Raw genomic sequence first — 26791 nt, forward strand, 5'->3', positions numbered from 1 at the left:
CGCTAATGAGATAACTCGTTGTGAAAAACAAGGAAGCTATTCACAGCCCTTGTTTGCACAGGCAGTACCATTGCTAGAACTTTATAAATTACATTTGCTTTACATTTGCACGGTCGCTAGCTCAGAAAACAAGTGTGTTTTGCAATTATTGAGCAAAAAAAGAACGTGAAATGTTGCTTTTCAGTGTGTCTCTGAGCTTTTATGTTTGTATTTGAAGTGGACTCTTCCGTAACCTTGGAGACAGACACACGCGAACTGAGACGCTGTGTAGGTGTAGAGAGTGGGACAATATACCACGGCTTTTACTTTTCAGAAAAAAACTTTAATAAACACTCAACTTCAGCAAATAAAAACGGGAAAATCCTACATTTGAAAGATACAGGAGCAGAGAATGAATGCTAAAGAGGCAACGCATGGACTTTAACGTAGCACCTAACAAACATGCAAAGTTCTGAGCACAGTTAATAACGGACAACCGGGTAAGTAAATGTAGTGCTTTATATAACTGTTACAATACACATGTAATGTAATTGTTTTAGCATCCCTTAACAAGATAACGACAAGGGTTATCAATAGTGGTAGCTATTTGAATCATATTGAGGTGTTGTGAGTGTTGTGTGTTGCTGAACATGCACTTTTTGTCGTGTCTCCTCATCAGCCTGGGAAGTATTGTTTTATAGTGTATTATATATTCATAAGGTCTTTCTACAAACCAGAAAATCTAATAATGTTGTGCTGAAACTGCAGTTTTGAGTCAGCTACGCTTTCCATCATGTTGCAGCAGTGGTACCCATTAACTGGACATGCAGTTCCAGCGGTTCAGAAAGGAGTGCTGTGGTTGTTATGATGTCATAGTGATAGACAGTACATTAAGAGCCTGTTTTCAAAGTGTTTGCGTTACTACAATGCTCCTTGGAGCCTTAAAAACACGTATTTGTAAACATGATCCATTTTGAGGTCAGACAAAAATAAATAAATAAATAAAATGAAATAAAAAATTGCACATTTTTAACTGGGCCAAAGGTATAAACAGCAACAACCGAAAACTGTTAGAGTGGTAATCTAAGTCTGACGCATTGATTTCACCCGTGTGAGTGCACTGCACACCAAAGAAGATAACCATTTATCACAACAGCGATTGAATATTTTAAAAACCAAGCAGTCGTAGTAGAACAGAAAGAGCGAATGCCTGGTTATCCCCTTGTAGCCTGCTGACCCGCAGCATCGATTTTTACTTGTGATAACACAACGTAAAGAGCCCTAACCAATGCTGCAGTTCTCGGTAGGTGTCCCAGGCTGTTCGCATGTGCAACCCGGTTAAAACGCAACCTTGATGGAGTGCAGTAATTAGCAACACAAAACAGTAGCCTGACAGTCATTCCAGGCCAGAGTTATCAACTGATATTTCATATACTATAAGAACACAAACAGCGAAAGCTGCTATTCAAGGCTGGCGATGTCAGCAAAGCCATTTATAAGTCTCTATGAAATGGCACTACCGCTTTGTTTTTTACAATGCCTCCCATGAATTGATCATGCTGTATTTTTAGCGTTTAACCATGTTATATAAACTGCAATAAGGGACAAAAGTGTGCTGAAGAAATACCAGCTGTGCATGCCTTGCATCAGTCGTGGATAAGGGATTTAACCTAGTTTAAAACTATTCAAGGCATCCTCCAGGATTTGAGGTTTTTTTCCGTGACATCGCTACTGTTTAAAGATCTTTAAAACCTCATATAATTTAGAACCGAATCTGAAACTTCCCTAGCCAGTTTTCTAAACCTCTGGCTACTGATCAGGAGCTGACCGATCACTGTCGGGTTGCCATTACTCTTTATAAATCAATAAATATTCATTACACAAGCAATAAGTCGATAACCCGCTCTCGTTTTTCCTTCTTCCATGTTCTTCTCTCCAGTTTGAATACCAAATAGGAACGAGGAAGTCGACAGCGTTGTCCACAATGAGCGGGCACAGCAACGCTAGAATCGCTCAGATTCTTGACAATGAGCAGTTATCTGCAACAGAAACGTAAGTACTGTAGATATAGAGTGGTGCACATCACATCCCCCTGAGTAGCACACAACATAATGTTGATTTTGATTGAACGATTTGACACTGTTGTGGAAACACCAAGCTTCATGGTAAGTAGCCCAGACTCCAGTACTGAGCAGATTCTTTAAGTATTGAAAACTGATCAGAGCAGGAGAGTGACCAGATGTAAACCTCCACACTTACACCCGTGATAAATTCAAAGGAGTCTCGTAATTACAGGACCAGTTTCAATGCCAGTTGAATTTTGTAGTTTTTTTCTTTTCTGTGAATGTTCTTGTATCCTTTCCAGGTCAGACCCAGATTCTGCAGGAGTTGCAGTGAGAAGCAAGCCCTTGTGGCAGGATGAGACCGTCTTGAACCTGGAACCAGACACCGGCTTGCTGGTGACACACGTCAATCAAACCCAAGATCTGCTGGTAATGCTTTACAACACAACCCCGTCATTACAGTGTAGGGAGGTCAAATACCCAATGCATCGCAAGAGGCATTCATTAGGCAGCCAGTCACTCACTGCTACTTACCGGAATAATTATTATTATTATTATTATTTATTTCTTAGCAGACGCCCTTATCCAGGGCGACTTACAATCGCAAGCAAATACATTCAAGTGTTACAATATAAGTCATACAATAAGAACAAGAAATACAATAATTCTCAAGTGTGACAAACCACAATTCAATAATACAGCAGATAATAGTGAAAGTTACATCAGGATATGATTAAGTAGTGATAGTTACATCAGGATATGATTAAGTACAAAATACTACAGATTAAACACTTGGGAGATTACAATATTCTGAGGTACAGGATTAAATGCAGTAAAATAGGGGGCAGATAAGAGCAAAATAAAGCATATTTAAATGAAGGGTGATAGTGTCCCAGGATACAACAGAGGAGTTCTACAGGTGCTGTTTGAAGAGGTGAGTCTTAAGGAGGCGCCGGAATGTGGTCAGGGACTGGGCAGTCCTGACATCTGTAGGAAGGTCGTTCCACCACTGCGGAGCAAGGGTGGAGAAGGAGCGGGCTCGGGAGGCAGGGGAGCGTAGCGGAGGTAGAGCCAGTCTTCTAGTGCAGGCGGAGCGGAGAGGTCGAGTGGGGGTGTAGGGAGAGATGAGGGTCTGGAGGTAGCTGGGTGCAGTCTGATCAAGGCATCTGTAGGCTAGTACAAGAGTCTTGAACTGGATGCGAGCGGTGATCGGGAGCCAGTGGAGCGAGCGGAGTAGTGGAGTAGCGTGGGCGAAGCGAGGTAGAGAGAACACCAGGCGAGCAGCAGAGTTCTGGATGAGCTGGAGCGGACGGGTGGCGGACGCAGGGAGGCCAGCCAGGAGGGAGTTGCAGTAGTCTAGGCGGGAGAGTACCAGGGCCTGGACCAGGAGCTGGGTAGCATAGTTGGTGAGGAAGGGTCGGATTCTTCGGATGTTGCTCAGGAAGAATCTGCAAGTGCGTGCCAGAGTGGAGATGTGCTGGGAATAAGAGAGGCAGGGGTCCAGGGTGACTCCAAGGTTTTTAGCTGAGGAAGAGGGAGAGAGTGTGGTAGATTCCAGAGGAACAGAGATAGAGAGATCAGAGGAGGGGGAGGAGGAGGGAAAGAAAAGGAGGTCAGATTTAGAGAGGTTGAGTTTGAGGTGATGCGAGTGCATCCAGGAGGAAATAGCAGACAGACAGGTAGAGATACGGGAGGAGATGGTGGAGTCAGAGGTGGGGAAGGAGAGGAAAATCTGAGCATCATCAGCATAGAAATGGTATGAGAAACCATAGGATGCGATGAGGGGGCCCAGGGAGCGGGTGTAGAGAGAGAACAGGAGAGGACCCAAGACTGACCCTTGGGGGACTCCAGTCAAGAGAGGGTGAGGTGTGGAGGTTGCTCCACGCCAGGTTACCTGGTAAGTGCGGTTGGAGAGGTAGGAGGAGAACCAGGCCAGAGCAGTGCCAGAGATCCCCAGGTCAGCAAGAGATGATAGTAGAATAGAGTGATCAACAGTGTCAAAGGCAGCAGAGAGGTCGAGGAGAATTAGGACAGAGGAGAGAGAGGCAGCTCGGGCACACTTAAGTGAGTTGGTGACAGAGAGAAGGGCGGTTTCAGTGGAGTGAGCAGAGCGGAAGCCAGATTGGAGAGGGTCAAGCAGAGAGTGGTTGGACAGGAAAGCAGAGAGCTGGCGGTGTACAGTCCGCTCGAGGGTTTTGGAGAGGAAGGGTAGGAGGGAGACAGGACGGTAGCTCTGGAGGGAGGTGGGGTCGAGGGTAGGTTTTTTGAGGAGGGGAGTGATAGAGGCTTTTTTGAAGGCAGAGGGGAAGATGCCAGAAAGTAGAGAGGTGTTGAGGAGGGAGGAGATGAAGGGGAGTAGAGCAGGAGCAGCAGCTTGAAAGAGGTGAGTGGGGAGGGGGTCCAAGGCACACGTGGTGGGTTTGTGACCCTGGAGCAGGGAGGAGAGGTCAGAGTCTGAGAGGGGCAAGAAGGTGGAGAGGGAGGGCGAGTTAGTAGGGGATGTAGTGGGTGTAGGGGTTGGAGCAGGAGGGGGTGCGGGGGAGGGAGAGGTGTTAAAGAGTTTGCGGATATCTGAGATTTTAGAAGAGAAGAAGGAGGCAAAGTCGTCAGGGGAGATAGAGGAGGGAGGAGGAGGGGGGGGAGGGTTTAGGAGGGAGGAGAAGGTAGAGAATAGTTTACGTGGGTTGTTAGTGGAGGCTTGGATTACAGATTGGAAATAAGCACATTTAGCAGAGGAGAGAGTAGAGGAGAAGGAGGAGAGAAGAGTGCGGTAAAGGTCTAGGGCAGCAGGGAGTTTGGTTCTCTTCCATTTCTTTTCAGCAGATCGCAGTGTGATTCTTGCCGAGCGGAGCACAGAGGAGAGCCAGGGATGGGGAGGGGAGGGGCGAGCGGGTCGGGAGGTGAGGGGACAGAGGGAGTCGAGGGAGGAGGTGAGTGAGGAGAAGAGGGTGGAGGTAGCAGAGTCTACGGAGAGTTGTGAAAAGGAGTCGATAGGAGGGAGGTGAGAGAGAGCAGTGGAGGCAAGGACAGAGGGGGAGAGAGAGCGGAGGTTACGGCGAGAGGTGACAGTGGGGGTAGGAGGAGCAGGGAGAGGGGGGAGAGACAGAGAAAAAGAGATGAAATAGTGATCAGAGAGGTCCAGGGGGGTGACAGAGAGGTTGGAGGGGCAGCAGGCCCTGGAGAAGGTGAGGTCCAGTTGACGGCCAGCTTTGTGGGTAGGAGGGGACGGAGAGAGACAGAAGTCGAAGGAGTGAAGGAGAGGGAGGAATCCAGCAGAGTGGCTGGGGTTGGAGAGATGGATGTTGAAGTCACCCAACAGGACAGTCGGGGTAGACAGAGAGGGGAGGGAGGAGAGTAGATAGTCGAGTTCATCCAGAAAGTGAGTGAGAGGCCCAGGGGGGCGGTACAAAACAATGAGCAGGAGTTGACAGGGAGAGGTTAGTTGGACTGCATGAAATTCAAAGGTAGTGACAGAGAGGGAGGTGAGATCAGAGGGGACAGAAAAGAGTAAGGAGGGAGAGAGGAGAAGACCCGTCCCACCTCCCCGTCCGGTGAGACGCGGGGTATGGGACAGGACGTAGAGAGAGGACAGGGCAGCAGGAGTAACAGTGTTATCAGGGGACAGCCAGGTTTCAGTGAGAGCAAGGAAATCGAGCGAGAGGTGGGAGGCAAAGGCAGATATGAAATCAGCTTTGTTAGCAGAAGAGTGACAGTTCCAGAGTGCACCAGAGAGTGTGCGGGAGGGGGGGAGAGGCAGAGAAATGAGGTTAGAGGGGTTGGAGGAGCAACAGCGGAGGGAGGGCAGAGGACGAGGACGGGAGGACAGAACAGGGATGTGAGAGACAGTCATAGCAGGACAAGCAAGACAAAAGGCACAGTAGGAGCAGTGGGGTGGAGGATACAGACCTGACTAGTAGATGGCTTCTTCCAGAGCGCTGGTAGGTTCGGATCTAGTCGAACAGCGTCTCAGCGCAGGCCTCCCCTCGCTGGACTCCCACAGCTAGACTCCCGGCTCTTTTGTTGAGGCGCTTCTGTTGGCTGGCGCTTCGTGCTGGCGCTAAAATAAGCTGCTTGAATAAATGTTGTTACCCCTGCTTGGCAAAAGAACCAACTAAACTGTGTGGAAACCAATCAAATAGCAAAATCAACTGCTAATCAATTTAGCCACTCACCTGGTACTAATCACACACAAACTCAGCCAATTCAAACACCACCTTACAATGTCACCAAATGTAGTAGTTACAATTACAAAAAGCAGGAACTTATCTATCTGCCTCTCTCCCTGGTTCCCTGAAGACTGAACTAATTACCAGATGCCCACTCTTAAATAACTCCCTTCACTTAGCAAGGGAACTAGCTGCTAACTGCTCTGGAGACAATAGTTTCACACACTTTGATGGGATCACACAACTGCAGGAGCTGTGTGGAGACCAATTCAAATGCAAACTGCTCTAATCAAGTTAACCCACCCTGATTCAAATTTACAAATTACAAATTAAGTACTCAAAATAAGCACACTGCCTGGGATAAAATCACACACTCCTCCCCAATTAGAAACACCAGGTAATACTATATAGTTAATGGAAAAATTACTAGGAGCAGGATCAAATACCTATCTTGCTTCAAATGCTGGTTACCTGGTTACCTGTCGACTCCCACAGCTAGACTCCCGGCTCTTTTGTTGAGGCGCTTCTGTTGGCTGGCGCTTCGTGCTGGCGCTAAAATAAGCTGCTTGAATAAATGTTGTTACCCCTGCTTGGCAAAAGAACCAACTAAACTGTGTGGAAACCAATCAAATAGCAAAATCAACTGCTAATCAATTTAGCCACTCACCTGGTACTAATCACACACAAACTCAGCCAATTCAAACACCACCTTACAATGTCACCAAATGTAGTAGTTACAATTACAAAAAGCAGGAACTTATCTATCTGCCTCTCTCCCTGGTTCCCTGAAGACTGAACTAATTACCAGATGCCCACTCTTAAATAACTCCCTTCACTTAGCAAGGGAACTAGCTGCTAACTGCTCTGGAGACAATAGTTTCACACACTTTGATGGGATCACACAACTGCAGGAGCTGTGTGGAGACCAATTCAAATGCAAACTGCTCTAATCAAGTTAACCCACCCTGATTCAAATTTACAAATTACAAATTAAGTACTCAAAATAAGCACACTGCCTGGGATAAAATCACACACTCCTCCCCAATTAGAAACACCAGGTAATACTATATAGTTAATGGAAAAATTACTAGGAGCAGGATCAAATACCTATCTTGCTTCAAATGCTGGTTACCTGGTTACCTGTCGACTCCCACAGCTAGACTCCCGGCTCTTTTGTTGAGGCTCTTCTGTTGGCTGGCGCTTCGTGCTGGCGCTAAAATAAGCTGCTTGAATAAATGTTGTTACCCCTGCTTGGCAAAAGAACCAACTAAACTGTGTGGAAACCAATCAAATAGCAAAATCAACTGCTAATCAATTTAGCCACTCACCTGGTACTAATCACACACAAACTCAGCCAATTCAAACACCACCTTACAATGTCACCAAATGTAGTAGTTACAATTACAAAAAGCAGGAACTTATCTATCTGCCTCTCTCCCTGGTTCCCTGAAGACTGAACTAATTACCAGATGCCCACTCTTAAATAACTCCCTTCACTTAGCAAGGGAACTAGCTGCTAACTGCTCTGGAGACAATAGTTTCACACACTTTGATGGGATCACACAACTGCAGGAGCTGTGTGGAGACCAATTCAAATGCAAACTGCTCTAATCAAGTTAACCCACCCTGATTCAAATTTACAAATTACAAATTAAGTACTCAAAATAAGCACACTGCCTGGGATAAAATCACACACTCCTCCCCAATTAGAAACACCAGGTAATACTATATAGTTAATGGAAAAATTACTAGGAGCAGGATCAAATACCTATCTTGCTTCAAATGCTGGTTACCTGGTTACCTGTCGACTCCCACAGCTAGACTCCCGGCTCTTTTGTTGAGGCGCTTCTGTTGGCTGGCGCTTCGTGCTGGCGCTAAAATAAGCTGCTTGAATAAATGTTGTTACCCCTGCTTGGCAAAAGAACCAACTAAACTGTGTGGAAACCAATCAAATAGCAAAATCAACTGCTAATCAATTTAGCCACTCACCTGGTACTAATCACACACAAACTCAGCCAATTCAAACACCACCTTACAATGTCACCAAATGTAGTAGTTACAATTACAAAAAGCAGGAACTTATCTATCTGCCTCTCTCCCTGGTTCCCTGAAGAACAGGTTAAGTGGTTAAGAATTAACAGGTTAAGTGGCCTGGATCAGGTTCTAAATTTAATAAGCTTTTGTTGCAACAATTATGATTCAAGAGGGAAACAATCCTGTTAAATCCATTGATGGTGCATTGGATTTTTAAATAAATATACAATTGAATTATTATTATTGGTAGTAGTACACTAGTAGCAATAGTAGTAGTAATAGTTTTGTTGCTGTTTTTCCTTTAAAATAATATTCAGTGTCAAAGCCAATAAATCTGGGCAAAGACATTTTTAGAAAAATATTAGTCCATGCAATAAGCATCAAAGCTGTTTGTGGAGGTGTGTTTATAATAATAAGCAATAATACTGTAAATGCACTACAGTCACTGTTATTGTATTTAAATTGGTGTTTCCATGGAACAGTTTTCACAGCTCACATCTAACAGTTTTGTTGCTAGGTTATAGCAGGCAGTGTTGTATTGTCATTTCTGTTAGATAGGATTTCTGTTGTAATTGAAACCGCTGCAGAGAAACACGTTATATACAGAGTGTAACTGAGTTTACAGGCCAAGGCAAGGCATCATTACAGCGTCTCGTTTCATTGGCTGTCCAGAGAATCCAAGGCCAGAACGCGAGCGCCAGTGACAGCCAGACCTCAGAAGAGTGGCTCGGCAACCACAGCTTGGATTCCATGAAGCTGTCAATCACACACCTCCTCAGTCAAGGCAGGGTCGTTATGTAAGTGTTCACCGACGTGTTCCCATTATACAAAGGGTTATATACTGTACATGTTTAATATAAAAGTTATACAAAGTTCCTCGAAGTGAACAGTGGGCCTTATTTACAAAACATGTACCCTGTTTAAGGGACTCTACTGTGCATAAAGCCTGGTTTGCTGCAATGTAGAGGATTTGCTATTCAGTAAGCTCTTCTCAACCGTTTTGGCTGTATTTTTGTACTATGTAACCTTAGAGAACAGTTTTGAAATATGGTCAAGCTATGCAAATGAAGTCAACTGCACATGCCATTCATAAGCAGAGAAACACATTGAGCTGTGTTTATATTGGTGTAGAAAACACAACATACAAGTTACAGGCATGATTAGGCCACGGTGACGGTACATTTTACATGTAGTATGCTTTACTGTGTAATGGTCCTTCGCTAATCCTCTACCCTCAATATTTCACTGTTTTTTATGAGTAGGTCAGATAGCAAAATAATAAGGGGGCCCTGTACTGGTAACATGATTGCCGTAACCTCATGATTGCAGTAACCTGTTCATGATAGAATAACGATTGCGTGGTAAAAACTTACTCCACACAAGTGTGCCTATTTTGAGAGGAAGAATGCAAACAACTGTTTTAGAATGAAGGAAAGACGACACATACAATCCAACACAACGTGAGATCCCAGTAGTGGTTTTCCTCTGGTTCATATGTTTGTACTGGACTGCAAGTGCTCTACCACCACGAAAAGATTCAATGATCGTTTCAGTGAATTCAAATGTCAATGCTGTTTTGTGGCTTAGGATGGTAACCAATCACACTTCCAAGCAATTGTGCTCACTGTAATTACGTGGTTGGGCTGTGTTTGCATTCTAGGGGAGCTGATGGAGTCGTAATAAGTATCATATCTGTTAATTTGTTCTTTACAGGGCCAAAGGAGACTGTATGAGGAAAGAAATGGAGTTCAGTGCTGATACGGTTAACGCATTTGAATCAAGACTTTATGAGTGAGTATCATAGCATCCATGGTTATACAGTACGGTCTGTACGATGGTCCAGTTTAGTAGTTTTGCCTGTACCAGTATATCCAGTACAGGAGGCGAGCCACTGGTTTGTATGCTGATTGTAAATCAATAACTAAGACTTCAAATTTCCATTTTCTCACCTCTGTGTATCACAGGATAACAGCAGTCTAGTCCTTTTGTTCCTGGACTTGAATGTAATGCTTAGTCAAGTGAATTGCTTCATCCTGCTATGGCGCTACAAGGCATATCTTTGAACCAGGGGTACAAACATTTGTAATGGTATAAAACTAAAAAGAAGAACAATTAAATCATTGCTCTTGTTAGTTTTGCACCATGAAAATGGTTTTATTCTGAACCCACTTAATTTCCTCAGACATCACATAGAAACAGGTGAAGCCTCAGGTGGAATACAGAACAGACTGTTTTGCTGGGTTTTTTTTGTTTTTTTGTTTGTTTTTTTACCAGTAATTCTTCTGGTATTTCAAGATCTTATTCTCTGAATGAATTTCAGAATCCTTGAACTTTATCACCGGCGGATAAGGTGGCTCATGGAAGGGAGCAGGAAGGTATTTTATTTTATTTTGCTTGAAACACATTTGGTATTTTTCCATATAAGATTGTGTCCTTTGCATTCAGTTTACAGTTTTATACTGTTTTTAACCAAAAAAAAAAAATCCCTGTGTGATTCAGTTAAGACTTCCAGAAATACTGTAACTGTAAAAGATAAACTATAAAGCAAAGCAAAGGCTTTCCAAACGATGCAACTTTATTAGAAAAACAGCACTTAAAAATTAATTAAGCTATTTTATTTGGCAATCCCTGGATCACTTGGCAAAAAAAAAAAACATGAAGAAACACATGTTCATTAATGCTTTTAGTTGACCTCAGTTTGATTGATGAAATCTGATGCACTCAATAAAAAGCTGAGAGGCAGGATTTGCCTAATGCACTGAAGACAGAGGCAGGACTTTCATGTTTCTGCAGTGTATTGCAGCATGGAGCAGACCTAGGGACAGGAATACTGAAGCCCTGACAGGCTGCTAGCCACATCACTTTCTTCTGTCTCTCTGAACTTCACTAAGTGTTTCTCTTAGCCCATAATATCATGGTCATTAAAAGACAGAGGCAGAAAGGCTGTGTCTCCAGGACTCACCCAGGCATGGTAATGACAGAAATAAAAACTATGCAACCATACTCAGTACAACAAAATAATGTGTACATTACATTTTTGTATGCCATTAAATATTTTCTTATTTAAATTACAAATTGCGCAGCGCCATTTTTCCCCCCCAAACTAAACCATTATGGAAAAACTAATTTATAAATATATACAGATGAACCCGTTTTATATCACCTCGCTTAATATCGTACCTCGTTTTATTATTACAATTTTTCAAAAACCGCTCGCCATGCACCATAGGTTCTTTGAGAAATTACCTCTTAATTATTATTATTTATTTCTTAGCAGACGCCCTTATCCAGGGCGACTTACAATTGTTACAAGATATCACATTATACATTATTTCACATTATATAGATATCACATTATACATTATTTCACATTATACAGATATCACATTATTTTTACATACAATTACCCATTTATACAGTTTTTACTGGAGCAATCTAGGTAAAGTACCTTGCTCAAGGATACAACAGCAGTGTCCCCCACTGGGGATTGAACCCACAACCCTTGGTCAAGAGTCCAGAGCCCTAACAACTACTCCACACTGCTGCCCTAATATCACCTCACAAACCCACTTATTGTCACGTTTTATGCTGCTTGGCTGGGCTTTACAGGATATAATTAATTTCCAACACAACTAACAAATAATCATCTCTTTTACTTTTGTTTTCCCATGAAAGAAAAAACACATGGCAGGTAATTTATAACGTTTACTGCATATTTTTGTCAGTAGCAAGTGCTCATTTATTTGCAGATGTTTGGGCTGGTTAAAGGGACCAGAGTGGGACTTGCTATCGATGCTTCTGATGCTAACTTCGAAGCTGGACGATCAGATGGTTTTCAAAGAAGCCTCTTGGTAAGTGATTAAAAACACAAGAAGTTAACCTCATCTCATCACACAGTCTGTTACACTAAGCAGTAGCAGCATTAGGATTGTGTGCCTCCTCGAATCATGTTCATTGGTGTCGTTCCAGTATCTGCTAGATGAACAGTTGTGTTACAAGAAGCAGCTTTATTTGATGTCCATCGGCACTGATGACTCACCACTGTGGAGAACACTCAGAGACGTGAACATTCGCACGTGAGCGGCTTAAAAATATATATATTTTATCCCTGATTTTCTTCACTTTAGAATGTCTAATTATGTTCAATCACTGCAGCAATTCCCCACAATAGCTCAGGAGAACTGAAGGTTCAGCGGGCGCCTTCCAAACCCACAACCAAGCCAATTTCACACCCAAGAGCTCAAGAACGGCCCCTGGAGGACAAAGTCCAGCCCTGCGGGTGTCTGCCTTAGCTCACCAGGTGCCTGGCCAGTAGGGTACCCTGTAACGCAGTGAAAAGAAATAGTCCCTGGTGGTTTTGCCTCCTCGACCCACAGGCGGACCGGAGCCAACAAAAAATCCAGTCAGATAAAAAAACATTATAATAATGTACACATTTCAAACCGGGTTAGGGAGCATATGCACGCAGATTGTTTTTTAACATATATATATGTGTGTGTTTGTGTGTGTGTGTGTGTGTGTGTGTGTGTGTGTGTGTGTGTGGAGGTAGCAAACACCCTATAGTGCCTCTCCTAAATCTGATAACAGAAGACTTGAAGCATAGTGCTCATCTGCTATAATAACAAACCAATAAAACCAGTTCTCATTCTCTTTCCTTCAGCCTGCATGAAGCCAGGCAGTGGGTTCAGCAGCTGCGGCCCAGTGGAGGCTGCAACGTGCTGCAAGCCATGAAGAAGATGCTTGCAGTGAAGGAGCTGAACTCACTGGTTATCATCCTGGGAAGCTGGTAATATGATTCTCTTCACTGAGCAGTGGCCATGAAGGAAAGGAAGAAGCCAGGCAGACGCACAGCACAAGAGGATAGAATTTGGGAATAGGGATTACTGAATTGAACATTACAACTGGATTCTCTAGTATTCCTGTCTAACTTTTCCTGTTTCTAATCTGTGATTCAGCAAAAAGCTTGACCCAATAAGCAGTTAAATATTTGCTTGTTATTTAGCATATTTTTCTATATACAGTATTTATTCAAATATAAAATCTGGGTGTCCATGTAGAAAATTCTGCACATACAATGAAATCAATTTTGCTTTTAATTTTCCAGCCCTGATCAGACTTCGGATGTTTTGTTTGACTATATTGCACAGTGCATGATAGGAAGGAATTTACCTGTACACACTGTAGCATATGACTGCAGCAATCCCATGACCCATGTAAGTGCTGATTTTAATTATGCCTATGTATGTACGTATGTATATATGTATGTATGTATGTAAAGAAGAAACTATGTATGACTTTAAGTAAGTGAAGATTTTCAATCACAGCTCCAGTGTCATACTGTCTCCATTGAGAGTTTGTGCTGATGGAGGTGAAATTCAAGAGCTCACATGAAATGAGATCAAACAGAACAACAAAAAGACAGTTAAAAGTCTATTACTGTAACTAAAAACAGGAAGAGATTTTTAAGAATTTCCAGTATGTTGAAACAGACTTGTAGAATCCAGGGACTAAAGATGCTTGCTCGCTGTGTTGAGTCATGAAGTTCTGCCTCGTGCAGGAAGTAACCACCCTGTAATTCCTTCTCATCCCAGACTGCACTGAAGAAACTAGCCAAGGCCTCCGGGGGACGTTTCCACTGCTACAGCTCAGATAGCCAGGTGATTAGCCTGACTTCTCGTCACTACACAGTGAAAACTACACAGCCTCAAGAGGTGGATGAGGGAGAATACACTCAGTAACACTGGGATCCAGAGACCTGCAGTGAATTCATGTCCTGTAATCCCCTCTTCTCCCCAGTGTTTTCATCCTATGCACAACATGCCATTAGAAAATGGTGTGAATTAAAGGGTTCCATTGTACTTGATACCTTGTGGGTGCCCAAAATGCCATTGTTCAGTGGCTCAGAGGCTTTCTTCATTGCAACATTGAAGTTATATGTCAGAATAATAGTTCAGTTATGGTATTCAGCCACCAAGTTGTGATAAGCACCTAGGGGTGGGGGTGGAAGTCAGTCAAAAAATACTGCATATGCATTATTTGCTTGTCCTAAAAACACTATACACATATTGTAAATGACGCCTATAGCATGTAGTCTGTATTACAATCTATATTCTACTGTTGGTACATTAGTATAAAGGCTAATCTAATGGCCTCTAGATAAGTATGGCAGGTGTGTGTACAGTAGCTTCTGATGCTCTTCCTGCTTTGTGCTATTAACAGAGGCACTTAGTCTCCAGTGCTGTCTATCCAGCCCCTTGCTTGCATGTCAGATTGAGCACAGTTAAAAGATCAGCCCTGCATTTAATGCTGTATTATTTATCAATCTCCTGGTGACTCAGGATCTGACTTACAGCAGCTGTGATGTTCACCTCCTGTGGAGAGAGTCCCAGAGAGCGGTGGATCTGCTGAACAAGATAAAAGGAATGCGTCAGGGGATGATGGGGGACGCACTTATCAGTATTATGCAAGAGGTAACGGAAACAATTATACACAAGGTTAACATGATACACTGAAAGCTCTTACATAAGAAGACAAATCAGGATGTCTTGACAATCCAGTTTGTGAATTTTGTCACATTCCTTTTTTGCTTGACACTCAAAAGGACAAAGTGTTATTGTCAATGCAACTGAAAGTACAGACTGTTATGCAGAATACATTAACCACACACCCACAAGACCAATGCAAGACACATCCTTTGGCATTACCTATTACATTTTGAATAAGGCTATGAGAGATAATCTGTTTGTTTTTTATAAATGCTTTTTGGCGTACTGTTTTATAGATTTCTACTGAAGTAGCAAAGTTACCACCGACTCGCTTTCTCCCGAGACCTCCTAATCACGACAGACCCCTTTGTATTGAAATGCCAAACTTCTTACCTAAAACTTCTGGAGAGTGGATTAAGAGCAACGGGCTAAAAGGTACTCTAGTATAATCATTAATAGTTTTAGGAGAATAATAATAATAATAATAATAATAATAATAATGATAATGATAATGATAATAATAATAATAGGGTTAACCCTAACCCTAACCCAGATATTTCCCTGCTCATTCCTGTTTATAGAATGGTGTTACCTTTGCATTTTTATGAAATTAATAATTGGTGTATGCATATACTGTTGGCATAATAATGAGGTGTGATTACTACAATAGTTCCAGAAAATTTAGTAGGAATAGGTAGTGAGGAACTGTTGCCTTAGTGAGCCATTTAATTAGTTTGCAAATCACATATGGACTCCTTATCAGAACCGTGATTATAACAACTAATAACTGTGCTTCTGGGTAGGGGGTTTATTTTTGTTTCTAGTTTGAATTAAATGGTAAATGAAAACACAACTGCATATCCCTCTATCCCATTTTAAAAGAATCATTTAAGGAAAGCTTCTGTACAATATTAAAACTGCATTTATATTTACAGCAAAGAGACTCAGCCTGTACCAGGTACTTGCCCCCAATGCCTTCTCCCTGGTAGAGGAGTTTGTGCCCATTCTCAGAAAGACTGTGTGTTCGACTCTACACGAGGTACAAGTGAAAACAGGATTTTTTTTTTTATTGTCCTTCTCCTTTGACTTCCTGTTGCACGCCTTCCAGTTGAATGCTAATGTTTGTTTTTAGCAGGGAGGATGGAAACCCTTCCTTCTTCAAATCAAAGTTAGTTACTGTTGTTCAACTATGCTGGAAAGCATTTTAAAGTTTGTTTGTAAAAATATTAGTATTAACGGTGGTTCTGAAAAATGGTACAATTACCCCCATTTCGTTCCAGCACATTTATGACCCACCTCATCAGCTAAAAATTTAAGACAGGCCTCTATGTGCACACTTCCCTGAGCACATCCTGTGGTATGAATGATTCATACCAAGTTTGTGTGTACAGTCTCGCTAGTACGCCAGATTTAAAAGACATGTATTCTAATTGTCGTTGTTTTTCATCTCAATAGAAAGCTATGATGCAGTTTGAGTGGCACGATGGGACGGTAAAAAATATCCACGTGGATCCACCCTTATTATACAACTACCAGGTACTTTTGTTTTTAATTAAATATAAAAAATATGAAACCTTAGAATAGATAGATTACATGTTAAAGGACAACTTTAAATATCAGCGTTTGCATACTATTTAAGGGTGGAAAGGGGGTCATTTTAGACTGCCCTCATTAAGAAATGACCTCGCTCCAGTAAAAAGTAAAATGTAGTGTTGACTTTATTAACCATGCTAAACATCCATCAGTGCTGAAACAGTAATAAATTATGATTAAGAACAACGTTGACCTACTAAGTGATGTTCGCTTTGTACTTGATACAGAAACAGCTCGGTCAAACTGTGAAGATGTATGAGAGGAGAGTTGAGTGGCTTACCAGCGGCAGTAGGCAGATATGGGGAACGGTCTGTGAGCAGAGGCAAGTAGACCCTATGCTCTTTTGCCCTCATAATTATAGGGTGTGATAAACCACCATAGCAAGCTGAATCCCCACTATAACACAACGCTTTCCCATAAAACCCTGATAAAAACCTCCCTCACAAGAAAGGGGTCGGACATTTTTTCATGCATCAGTTTGTTTCAGTGTAATGTGGGCCGATTTAGGACTAAATGTATTCGTTCCCAGTATGGGGTTTAAATTTCAAAATTTTAATCAATTAGGTGAAGAAGATTGTGCTGGAAATAAGCACTTGGGGTGGGAAAAAAAAAGCAGGTAGAAGGAAGGTCAATATGAAAGCAAGGCTGGGGGTCTCAGAGTGGCTCACCTGTTAGAAGCGCAGCACGTGGTGCGCAGGGTGAGTCGTACAGCGCAGGTTCCCGGCTGTGCGAGGTAGGCCGGTCTTTGTTGTGATGCTTGCTTGCCCACCCATTCCTTTAATAATAGGGCAGCAGTGTGGAGTAGTGGTTAGGGCTCTGGACTCTTGACCGGAGGGTCGTGGGTTCAATCCCCAGTGGGGGACACTGCTGTTGTACCCTTGAGCAAGGTACTTTACCTAGATTGCTCCAGTAAAAACCCAACTGTATAAATGGGTAATTGTATGTAAAGTAATGTGATGTCTGTATAATGTGAAATAATGTATAATGTGATATCTTGTAACAATTGTAAGTCGCCCTGGATAAGGGCGTCTGCTAAGAAATAAATAATAATAATAATAATAATAATAATAATAATAAGACTCATAGCTAGTAATTAGCCCATTGTAAATTACACCTCCTTCCCTCTCTCTCCAGGGTGATAATACTGGTGGACGTGTCTGAGACTAACTCCATGTACATCATCCACATCCAGCATTCCCTGCGGCTGCTCCTGGAGCAGCAGATGACCAATAAGGAGTGCTTCAACATCATAGCGTAGGTTTGGGACCCGCAGTACAACCATCTATTCTTGTTATTTATTACTCCAGACCCCTGATGCTGGCTCCGCTGCTGTATTATCACGTGTATAAGCGTGTGCGCCTTTTCCCAAGATTATTTTCTGCTGGTTTTTGTTCACAGATTTGCACATAAGCTGAATTTTTTTTTAATGCTTTTGTATGTTTTCTACACATGCGCATATATCATCACATGAATGCACCCTCTATAACAGACACATGAGATTATATTCACCATAATCCTGGATTTATTATTTTGCAATAGAAATAAAGATGTAGAATGAAAGTTGTAGCTACTCCAGTTTTTATTTTATTTATTTATTTATTTATTTTACCAAAGATAAATACACTCTACCAAAGCTGCATACTTCTCACAAAAATAACCTTGAGAAGCTGACATTACAGTATAGTCTATAAAAAAAAGCTAATAAATCCTGATCAAGCAGGGTAGATACTGGATCTGTGGGGTTTTTTTTTCTATTCCTAGCTTGGAACAATCTATTCTTAGCTCTGCTGATCAGTACATTAATCAGCAATTTAAAGAAACCCAGCTACTGTATGTAATGTAGAATTACCAGTAGATAAATGACATCTTTATCTAGAATAACTCAACTGTGCTTGAAATTTGTTACAGCACCTCATATCATGCTAGTAAGTAAACAGGGATCATATAACCAGGGAGGTACTTTGGAAACATAGAAATGACAGAACTTATAACATAAATAAATAAATGCTGTATAACTAACAGTGCCTTTTGCACTGTTTTCTTATAACCAAATGCATACATCAACATATGACCAGCCAAAAGAGGTACTTTACTTGTGCACTAGTTTTGGTGACTTATGTTTTGTTAGTTCTAAAACTTATTTAGTAAATGTTGATATTTTGCCATTTTTGACAGTTATGGCTCAGAAATGAAACCCTGGAACACGGAAATGGTTCCCCCAACTCCTGAGAACCTGCAAGATGCCTGGAAGTAAGATCAGTATCCTAACTCAAAAGAAAACATCTGTTAATCTATCACAATGAATAGAAAATGATTGAAAAAGAGACTTCTAAAGAGGATAAATAACACTTTATAGATATGAATTATGTAGACAGTGCAATTCGCTCATAGCATTAGTGGTTAAAGCTTTTACCGGTTCCCATCTGGATGTTATTTTTCGCAATACCCTGTTTATCAGATATGATAACTGGAGAGCACTGTATCAACAATGTCTGTTTCTAGATGGGTTCAGAGCTTGCAGTGTGAAGGGAGCCGGAATTTGATGGGTGCCCTTAAACACGCCCTAGAGGTGGATCTACTGGATGAACAGATTGGCTGTCAGGGGATTTACCTGTTCACCAGCGGAGTGCCAGATCAGGACGGGGTGTGTAACAGCTGTGTTTTAATCAATCTGGAGGGCTGCAGTGTACTGCTGAAAGGTCATGCTAAGGTGTCTCTGTTTCAGGCCCTGGTGAGCAGCTACGTAGCTGAGCGGTGTGGCGGGTGTGACCTGCGGCTGCACGTCTGTCTCTTCAGTTTGGACAAGTTTGACCTGCAGGGCTCCATCCCTGCCCGCTTCGCCACGGCCAGCGACACCGCCAATTTGCTCAGGGACCTGGCGCTAAGCGGCATGGGCCGCTTCCACTGGTTTAAGGAGACCGGTAATACAAAAATGGGGTTCCATTCTGTGCACACGGAAAGGAATGCTTATCATCCATAACTTTTTGTCCAAGTTTATCTGCTGAGATGCAACCACCACAGGGCAGCAGCAGGCAGCCCAGCGTACTAAATAGTACATTATAGTGATTCAGGCGCTACCAACATAATGGTTCTAATTTGCACATCTTTTATAGGCATCATAGAAAGTGATGACATTAACATCATAATGGCAGAAATGGAAAAAGCAGTCAATTACTCTCAGAAGGTGAGTTTATTTTTGAAATGCATTTCATTGTGGCCCATTATACAAACACGCAGGGCAATTATACTGCAGATTCCTCGTTTGCACTCCTTCAGTAGCTGTGTTGCCTGTTAACACCTGTCGGATATCTCTGTCTACCTTGTGCAGTGTGCCATGCTGGTGAAGTCTCTTAAGCAGAGGTCTGATAATAAGCAGCCGGACGACGACCCAGAAAGCGAAGAGAGCCAGAGAGCGCAGATTAAGAGAGAGAAGCGCAACCCGCTGAAACTGTCTGCACCGAAACCCACAGCGCTCACGCTGGCCAGGATGGTTAGAGGCGCTTTTAATTTTAATTTAAACGTGCTAGATAGACTCGCTGCAAACATGTTGACTTCCATTTAGTATCATTTTCATTCCTGTTATGTATAGGCTTTACCAGGGGTGGCCAACCCTGGTCCTGGAGAGCCACAGGGTCTTCTGGTTTTCGTTCCACCTGAGCTCTTAATTACTTAATTGAACCAATTGTTTTCTTAATTGGTCAATGCTAACATGTTTCCTAGCTCTTTGGCCATTGAGGATATAAAGAGACCCAGAAAACCTGCACGATTGTGGCTCTGCAGGACCAGGGTTGGCCACCCCTGGCCTATATCATATAGATCTCAAAATGCTTCATTTAGACCACTGCACAATAATTCTAGCTAACTACATTTGGCATTATACAAATATGCTTAATACCTGCATTACTTTGCACAATATTAGTTTTTCATACATAAACAGGTAGTTACAGCAATATGATCATATTAAGGATGAAAAAAACGTTTACATTTTTGCTCAGGAGGCAAGAACTGGAGCCCTGAGGCATGCATATGCAAAAAGTTCAAATCATTATTAGCTGTGTAATTACAGGGCTTGACCTGTAGAAAGGACCAAGATTTCGGTTTAACAAAAAGAAAGTCCCCTACAATCTTCTGTCGAGGTTAGTTAGGGTTTATGTCAGCATGAAAAGATGATATTGATGATGATGTGTTATTTTAATTAGCAGTGCAATATGCATGATTATGCTGCTGGTTCAGTACCGCTGAGAAGAAGGTCAGTGATGCTGTTTGAGCCGAGTCCTTTTGTGGAGACACACGTAATGTAATTGAAATATAATTTTGTGCCACTCCTACTGTAAGGCTTATGAAAGGTGTTGCATCTTCTGTGTAAATTTAGATGAGTGCTCTACTAATTTATGTATGTTTTCTGTTATTATTGTACAAACGGTTATTAAGAATGTGCTCATGAAGAGGGGATGAAATGTGGTTTGCCTTTGCAGCAAGCTAGAGAAGACAGCCTGGAGGACAGTCCACCTTCCAGAGCTTTGACCTGGCGTCCAAGCAGTGTTAAAGCCAGTATTCCTCCAGGTGAGAAGATTTAGCCACATCTTTCCCATGGAATTCTATAATATTTAGATGCAGTGTTTGGGATACACATAACTTGCGGAACACAGATCTGAAAGTCAGTGGGTCTTTTACAGTAATAAAGTTACAGTCCTGTGGTTTAATGCAGCACAACCCATGAAGAGCTGGAGCCCGAGTGAAAACGAAGTCAAACAGAAGAAAAAAATCGAAGTCTCTCAGTCTGTGTTTTATACAGAAGAAGGGAACAGCGTGGGTAAGAGAATTACATTTTATTGTATTAGCTTCTCTTAAAACATATGTTCTGGTCATTTTTATATGTGTTTTCATTGCCATAGGTTTGGTGTTTAAAAAGTACCCAAAAGCAAAAAGTGTAAGAAAATCCATTCCCTTTGCTGCGCTGCCAAAAGAAGAGGCGATCAGTTCAACTAAACAGGTGACGTACTTTAACACAAGCGTAAACATTTTCAACTGAGATGGAACCATTTAAAATAAAATATTTCCTGCATTGATTAGTACAGTGCCAGTTAGACGATTATTTGTAACTGAATGTATCATTTTGTTTTACCGGAAATTATTTAAACAAGCAATTAAAAACTACACATACCGTATGTGTTGTAATTTTTATAATTCTTTCTCCCCCTGCTTGTGAGCAGTGGCTAAAAAAGTTCAGCATTAAAAGGTTAAAGTTAGATCTTCACCGACTCCTGTCTGGCCCAGACTGCACCCACCAGAAGAAGCTGGTGCCTGCCATGCAAAAGAAAGTATCTGCAAAATACTGCACCATCTTCCCCAGTGTCGAAGTGAATGTAAGTGTGATTTAATCTGTGTTACAGATGGCTACAAAAGCATATGACAAGTATACACAATGAAGTGTGCATGTGAATATAAAGCATACATGATTGTTTCAAAAGCACCACAGAGGATGGAGCTGGTTCTAGATAAATGGTCTCTTTAATGTTTTGATTGCCCATGGAAACAGGTGAAACTCTGTTCAACAGGCGTGATCCTTTCCGTTGAGTTTATTCAAAACTATTAGGATGTATTTTCAGTGTACACTGTGCATTGTCCCTACTTAACAAGAAGCACAACTGAAAATAATAACACGGTGTTTGCTGTTTTCAGGGTGTTGTGAAGCACTTGCAGTTTCAGCCCCCTGAACTGGAGGAGTACATCGATCAGACAGAGAGAGTGCTTCGCCGCTACATACAGAGGATGCAGTGGCTGCTCTCAGGTCGGTCTGTCTCTCATTCACACAATGTAATACAGGCAGTGTGTAGGGGTCTCTTACTGTGTAAGAACTGCGAAGCCCAGCTATCACGGTTTAGATCAATTTAATAGACGCCACTGCCTTCTTCTGAGCCAATACATTTCATGCAGAATATAATTAGGTTTCCCAGGAGCCTTGCACTGACGTCTCTTAAAATTAAGTTACTGCTACTAGTGACTGGAGAAGGAGAAGAGTGTGCTTTAAAATGAAGGAAAAATTAATACCACCTGCCATTCTGTCATATAACAGCTAAGAATAAGATGCAAAGGGTCTAAAAAGGCAGATGTATGTTAGATTACAGTACACAGCTATGGCCAAAAGTTTGCATGACGTAGAATTTTAGGATTGAGATGTGCTTAAAAAAAAACAAAAAAAAAAAACTATATGGACATAATTTAGATCTTTTACTTAACATCATGTAATCATATAAACTACTAAATGATCTTGCCAGAATAGAAGTACAGAATTTCATTTTAGATTTCGAACTGTCACCGTTATTTTTTTGTCAGTTTTTTCGTTAAGTAGATGGAAAACCACAAATCATTATGTAATTCAACATGTTAACGTAACATTTTCCAGCAAGTTTCTTTTGTTAATTCTATAGGGTGGTGCAAAACTTTTGTATATTTCAATCAAGTTCAATCTAATTTGGTAATGTCACTCGGCTCCCAGTTTATAACATTTACATAGTTTTGAATGAAACATCTGTGTAAATCTTTTTGTACAAATCTGTCACGTACAGCAATGAGGGCAATGGATTTGATTTCCCCTATTTGCCTTCATTAAGTCATGTTCATTTCTCTTGTCATTAGAGCCTCAAGCATCTTCAAAGGGTGACCAGAACACTGCAGTGTATTAGGCTGTGTTCACACTGGGTCCGTTTAGAGGGTTTGGTCCACACTGTGGTTCGATACGTTTGGTGTGATGTGTGAACAACAAAGTCCACTTGTAAAATAAACCGTACTCAGCCATGCTATAAACAACTGGAGCAATATTTCATAGCTGCCATCTTTCAAGATATCTTGCAGGATATTGTAAACATATGGGTCACAGACCATATAAACGAACTGCATCTTGGGATACATTCATCTGTAATTTCAAAATGTGTTTGAAATCAACAGCATATCAGATTGCTGTCCGCAAGACCTATGTGAGGACTGGTGACTATAGACTAACAGACACAATCAACCCTAAAAATATCAGGATTTGCATATGTTTATGTTTCTTTCTACATAGGCAGTAGACGCTTGTTTGGAACAGTACTGGAAAAGAGTGTCTGTATTCTTCTGGATACTTCAGGCTCCATGGATCCCTACCTATCAGAAGTTAAAAAGGAAATGACTTCCCTGATATGGGAACAGCTACATAAGAACGGTGTAAGGTGGGTGCTGAAGTTGCTGTATCCATTGAAATGTTGAAAATAACATATAATTCCAGAAAACCAAATGTACCAGCAGGGATTTCTGTCCAAATCACAAGCATCATAATGAACTATACCTTGGGAGTTGGTTATGGTAAAACAATTTACCCAGCACACCAGCAATTTACTGAAGGGTCCACATACCATATCCCTCATTAGTAAATGTCTGTAATCAGATAGCTTTGAGTTATTGTACAGCATGTATTTCAGTGATATGCAATACGCTTTTGTCCAGTACAGCATGCAGACACTTCACACTCATGAAAGCCACCTGCAGGCGATTCTGTTGGGTTTTGACAAAAGTTGACCTCGGACTTGAACCGTACATCTCCTCTCATGTGAGAGACTGCTTCTGTTCACAGCTTCAACCTGCTGAGCTTCTCGGACAGCGTGCAGGTCTGGAAGGACAGGCTGATGGATGCCACGGAGGAAGCCTGTCACGAGGCAGTTCAGTGGGTGTCGATGGTCAAAGCCCACGGCAGCACCTGCACTCTGGAAGCCTTACAGGTGAGACTCATAAACACTGAACATTAAGGGTAACAGCAGCCTAGCGAAGTGAACTGTTTAATTGAGTTAGTATTGAAATGATGGTTCTCTCACCTAACTGTGAGGGAAGGTGCCAGGGCTTAAACTCCAGTTGCCGTACCACGTGTATTATTCTGTGTTTTTTCACAGGCTGCCTTTCAGTTTGAGGATGCTCAGGGCTTCTATCTGCTCACAGATGGGAAACCAGATACCAGCTGCAACTTCGTTCTGAAGGAAACAGAGAAGTTGATGCAAGGGAAGCAAATAGCAGTTCATGCGATTTCCTTTAACTGTTCGGACAGGTATTGAAAAAGACTGTGAACTCTGAAGAGGAAAGATAGACACATACAATGCCTGTCCAGTACTGGCACAGTTCATGTTGGAGGGTATAGATTGCTGTATGTGTATTTTACGCTGTGAAGATTTGATTTGCAGGCTATATTCATTAAGCATTTCACTAAATGTACGGGATTGGCAGAAGAAAGGCAAATGATATTCTACAAATGATCTAAGACATTTTACAAAATATCTTCCTTTACCTACTCTATATATAGAATCAAAAGCAACAATAAATGGCATTAAAGTCTTGTAACACTGCCTAACCCTTTTTAACAATTGATTTCAGTGTGGGATTAAATAATTTTGTGAACAGAGCATTCGGTCTCTGTCTTGAGCGTTGGTATGTGAATGTGCATTATTTGTATTTATCGGATGCATGTGGTGCTGCCCTCCTTCTTCACAGCACTGCGAATGAGTTCCTGAAGAAGCTGGCATCCCAGACAGGTGGCCGTTATCATCGCTGCCACGGAGAACTGGACGGACATTTGGTGGCACACAGGATGTTGACTGAAGGGTTTACAGATGAAGATGTATGTCCTTAATTAAGGTTTTTATGTTTGCCCTGACGATGTAAAGTATACCAGTGAACAAGAGTTACTGAAATATTACTAACCTGGAAAGTACTACAGTACCTCTCATTTAGAGATAAATAACCCGGTGTTGCAACTTTAGGTATTAAAAATGTCCTGCATTTTTTTTTTGTTTAGTTTTTACACAGGAATGTAGTTTCAGAAACCACTAATATAACTGCAGTATGCAAACTAACAAGCTGCTCCCTCATGATTTAATTGTATTTGGGATTAGAAAAATAACCACAATAAATCAGCAAATTGGGTTGATGTGAAGAATATTTTTTTCCATAGGATCCTGTTCTTCCAGCTTTTGAAGGGGATGATTTAAGGAGACTTGCTTTGGAAATTGGGAAAGCCAGACGCTTCTTAACACAAGCCAGGACTTTTCGGTCAGTATATTTATAAGCAATTGTGTATTTGTGATAAAACTTATAATAATTCTACTACTACTACGGTAATAATGTTCATACAATACACTGCAAAAAGACAATGCAATCATTTCAGCATATTACGTGCTTCATTTTGAATCTTGTTTCTTGTCAAAATCCGTTTTGTTCTCTAAACAGAGCACTGCTTTTGGACAAACAGATGAAATCCAATAAACTGGATGCATTTTCTACAAGCCCTGTGTACTCAGGTAATCAAACCAAGAAGCATCTTAAAGGACTATTTTATACTCTCTGAATCTACAAAGGTGAAACTCACTGTTTCAGAGGGGAGATGGGGGGGTGGAGATAAGAACATAAGAAAGTTTACAAACGAGAGGAGGCCATTCAGCCCATCTTGCTCGTTTGGTTGTTAGTGGCTTATTGATCCCAGAATATCATCAAGCAGCTTCTTGAAGGATCCCAGGGTGTCGGCTTCAACAACATTACTGGGGAGTTGGTTCCAGACCCTCACAATTCTCTGTGTAAAAAAGTGCCTGTTCTTTTCTGTTCTGAATACCCCTTTATCTAATCTCCATTTGTGCACACCACATGTAGTCATTTTTATACTGGCCACATTAAAGAAATTCTACCTTGCTCAGATATGCCAAATATGATGATTATGGACACATATTAAGGGATAATAAGCAGATGCAAGAATATATTATTACTTTAAATGTTGTTGATATATGGCGGGTTTCACAGAAAATGATTAGCACTAGTCTTGGGCTGCCTTGTCTAAGGTAACATTAGGTAGTCCAAGATTAGTGTTAATCAGGGTATGTGAATCCAGTCTTAGTGGTGTAAGTGGGTTATAAGTGGACCTGCATTAGGCTGAATCTGGATCAAGGCAGGTCTGACCTCTTACCTAGATGTCTTGCTGTAATCCTTCATGCAATATTGTAGTGGCTGTTTTCTGCCAGCTGTGCAGCCACAGCTTTTTAACTTGTTTTTCTGTTTTTTTTTGTTTGTTTTTTCCAGAAAAGTCAAAGTCGAATCTTCCTGTATCCAAAAGCACAATAAGCTGAAGAACTAAAGCCAGTAATATACTGTATATAGAATATCTATAGAGTGCTGTACGATACCAGCTAATATTCACCCCACAAGAGGCGAGAGAGCCAGCCCATAAGTGACTTAGCCACCTAATACAAAGACATTTCAGATGGCTGTGTCATCAATATCAGGGTCTACTTTATAGAATATGTCTATGCATAAACCAATACACTATTACTATATACTTTACATATCTTTTGTACTGTTTATTTTTTATTTGCTTTTTAATCAGTCGCTTTGATAATGTCAATTAAAACAAGACGTGTATTTTTCTGTTCATTAAAATATATATGTAAAAAAAAAAAAAAAA

At 41.5% G+C, this 26791-nt stretch overlaps 1 protein-coding gene across 2 annotated transcripts; it reads left to right on the forward strand.

Moving 5' to 3' along the window:
* Window positions 1–9: 9 nt before the first annotated feature.
* On the forward strand, window positions 10–26791 carry vwa3a (von Willebrand factor A domain containing 3A). Of its 2 annotated transcripts, XM_058995893.1 has the most exons (34): window positions 11–479; window positions 1919–2031; window positions 2345–2471; window positions 8915–9039; window positions 9956–10033; window positions 10563–10617; window positions 11992–12093; window positions 12212–12318; window positions 12903–13028; window positions 13347–13455; window positions 13834–13899; window positions 14581–14712; window positions 15024–15162; window positions 15663–15766; window positions 16183–16263; window positions 16548–16642; window positions 17455–17574; window positions 18496–18570; window positions 18823–18964; window positions 19046–19241; window positions 19434–19504; window positions 19649–19810; window positions 20796–20883; window positions 21029–21133; window positions 21216–21313; window positions 21534–21686; window positions 22003–22111; window positions 23384–23528; window positions 23930–24074; window positions 24243–24394; window positions 24835–24961; window positions 25295–25392; window positions 25570–25640; window positions 26410–26791. In XM_058995893.1, the coding sequence occupies exons 2-34, from the start codon at window positions 1964–1966 to the stop codon at window positions 26454–26456; spliced, it is 3618 nt and encodes a 1205-aa protein (XP_058851876.1). In that variant the 5' UTR covers window positions 11–479; window positions 1919–1963; the 3' UTR covers window positions 26457–26791. The 2 variants fall into 2 exon arrangements, with proteins under 2 accessions (XP_058851877.1, XP_058851876.1); XM_058995894.1 differs by lacking the exon at window positions 25570–25640 and having other exon boundaries at window positions 10–479.

This window comes from Acipenser ruthenus, chromosome 22 (genome assembly GCF_902713425.1).
Source record: "Acipenser ruthenus chromosome 22, fAciRut3.2 maternal haplotype, whole genome shotgun sequence".
NCBI classification, from domain to species: domain Eukaryota; kingdom Metazoa; phylum Chordata; class Actinopteri; order Acipenseriformes; family Acipenseridae; genus Acipenser; species Acipenser ruthenus.

Coding starts and splice junctions, on each gene's coding strand:
- vwa3a (XM_058995893.1), top strand. CDS start 1,964: ATGAGCGGGCACAGCAACGCTAGAATCGCTCAGATTCTTGACAATGAG. Junction 13,029..13,346: donor GTTATCATCCTGGGAAGCTG/GTAATATGATTC, acceptor TTAATTTTCCAG/CCCTGATCAGACTTCGGATG. Junction 22,112..23,383: donor GATGCAGTGGCTGCTCTCAG/GTCGGTCTGTCT, acceptor CTTTCTACATAG/GCAGTAGACGCTTGTTTGGA.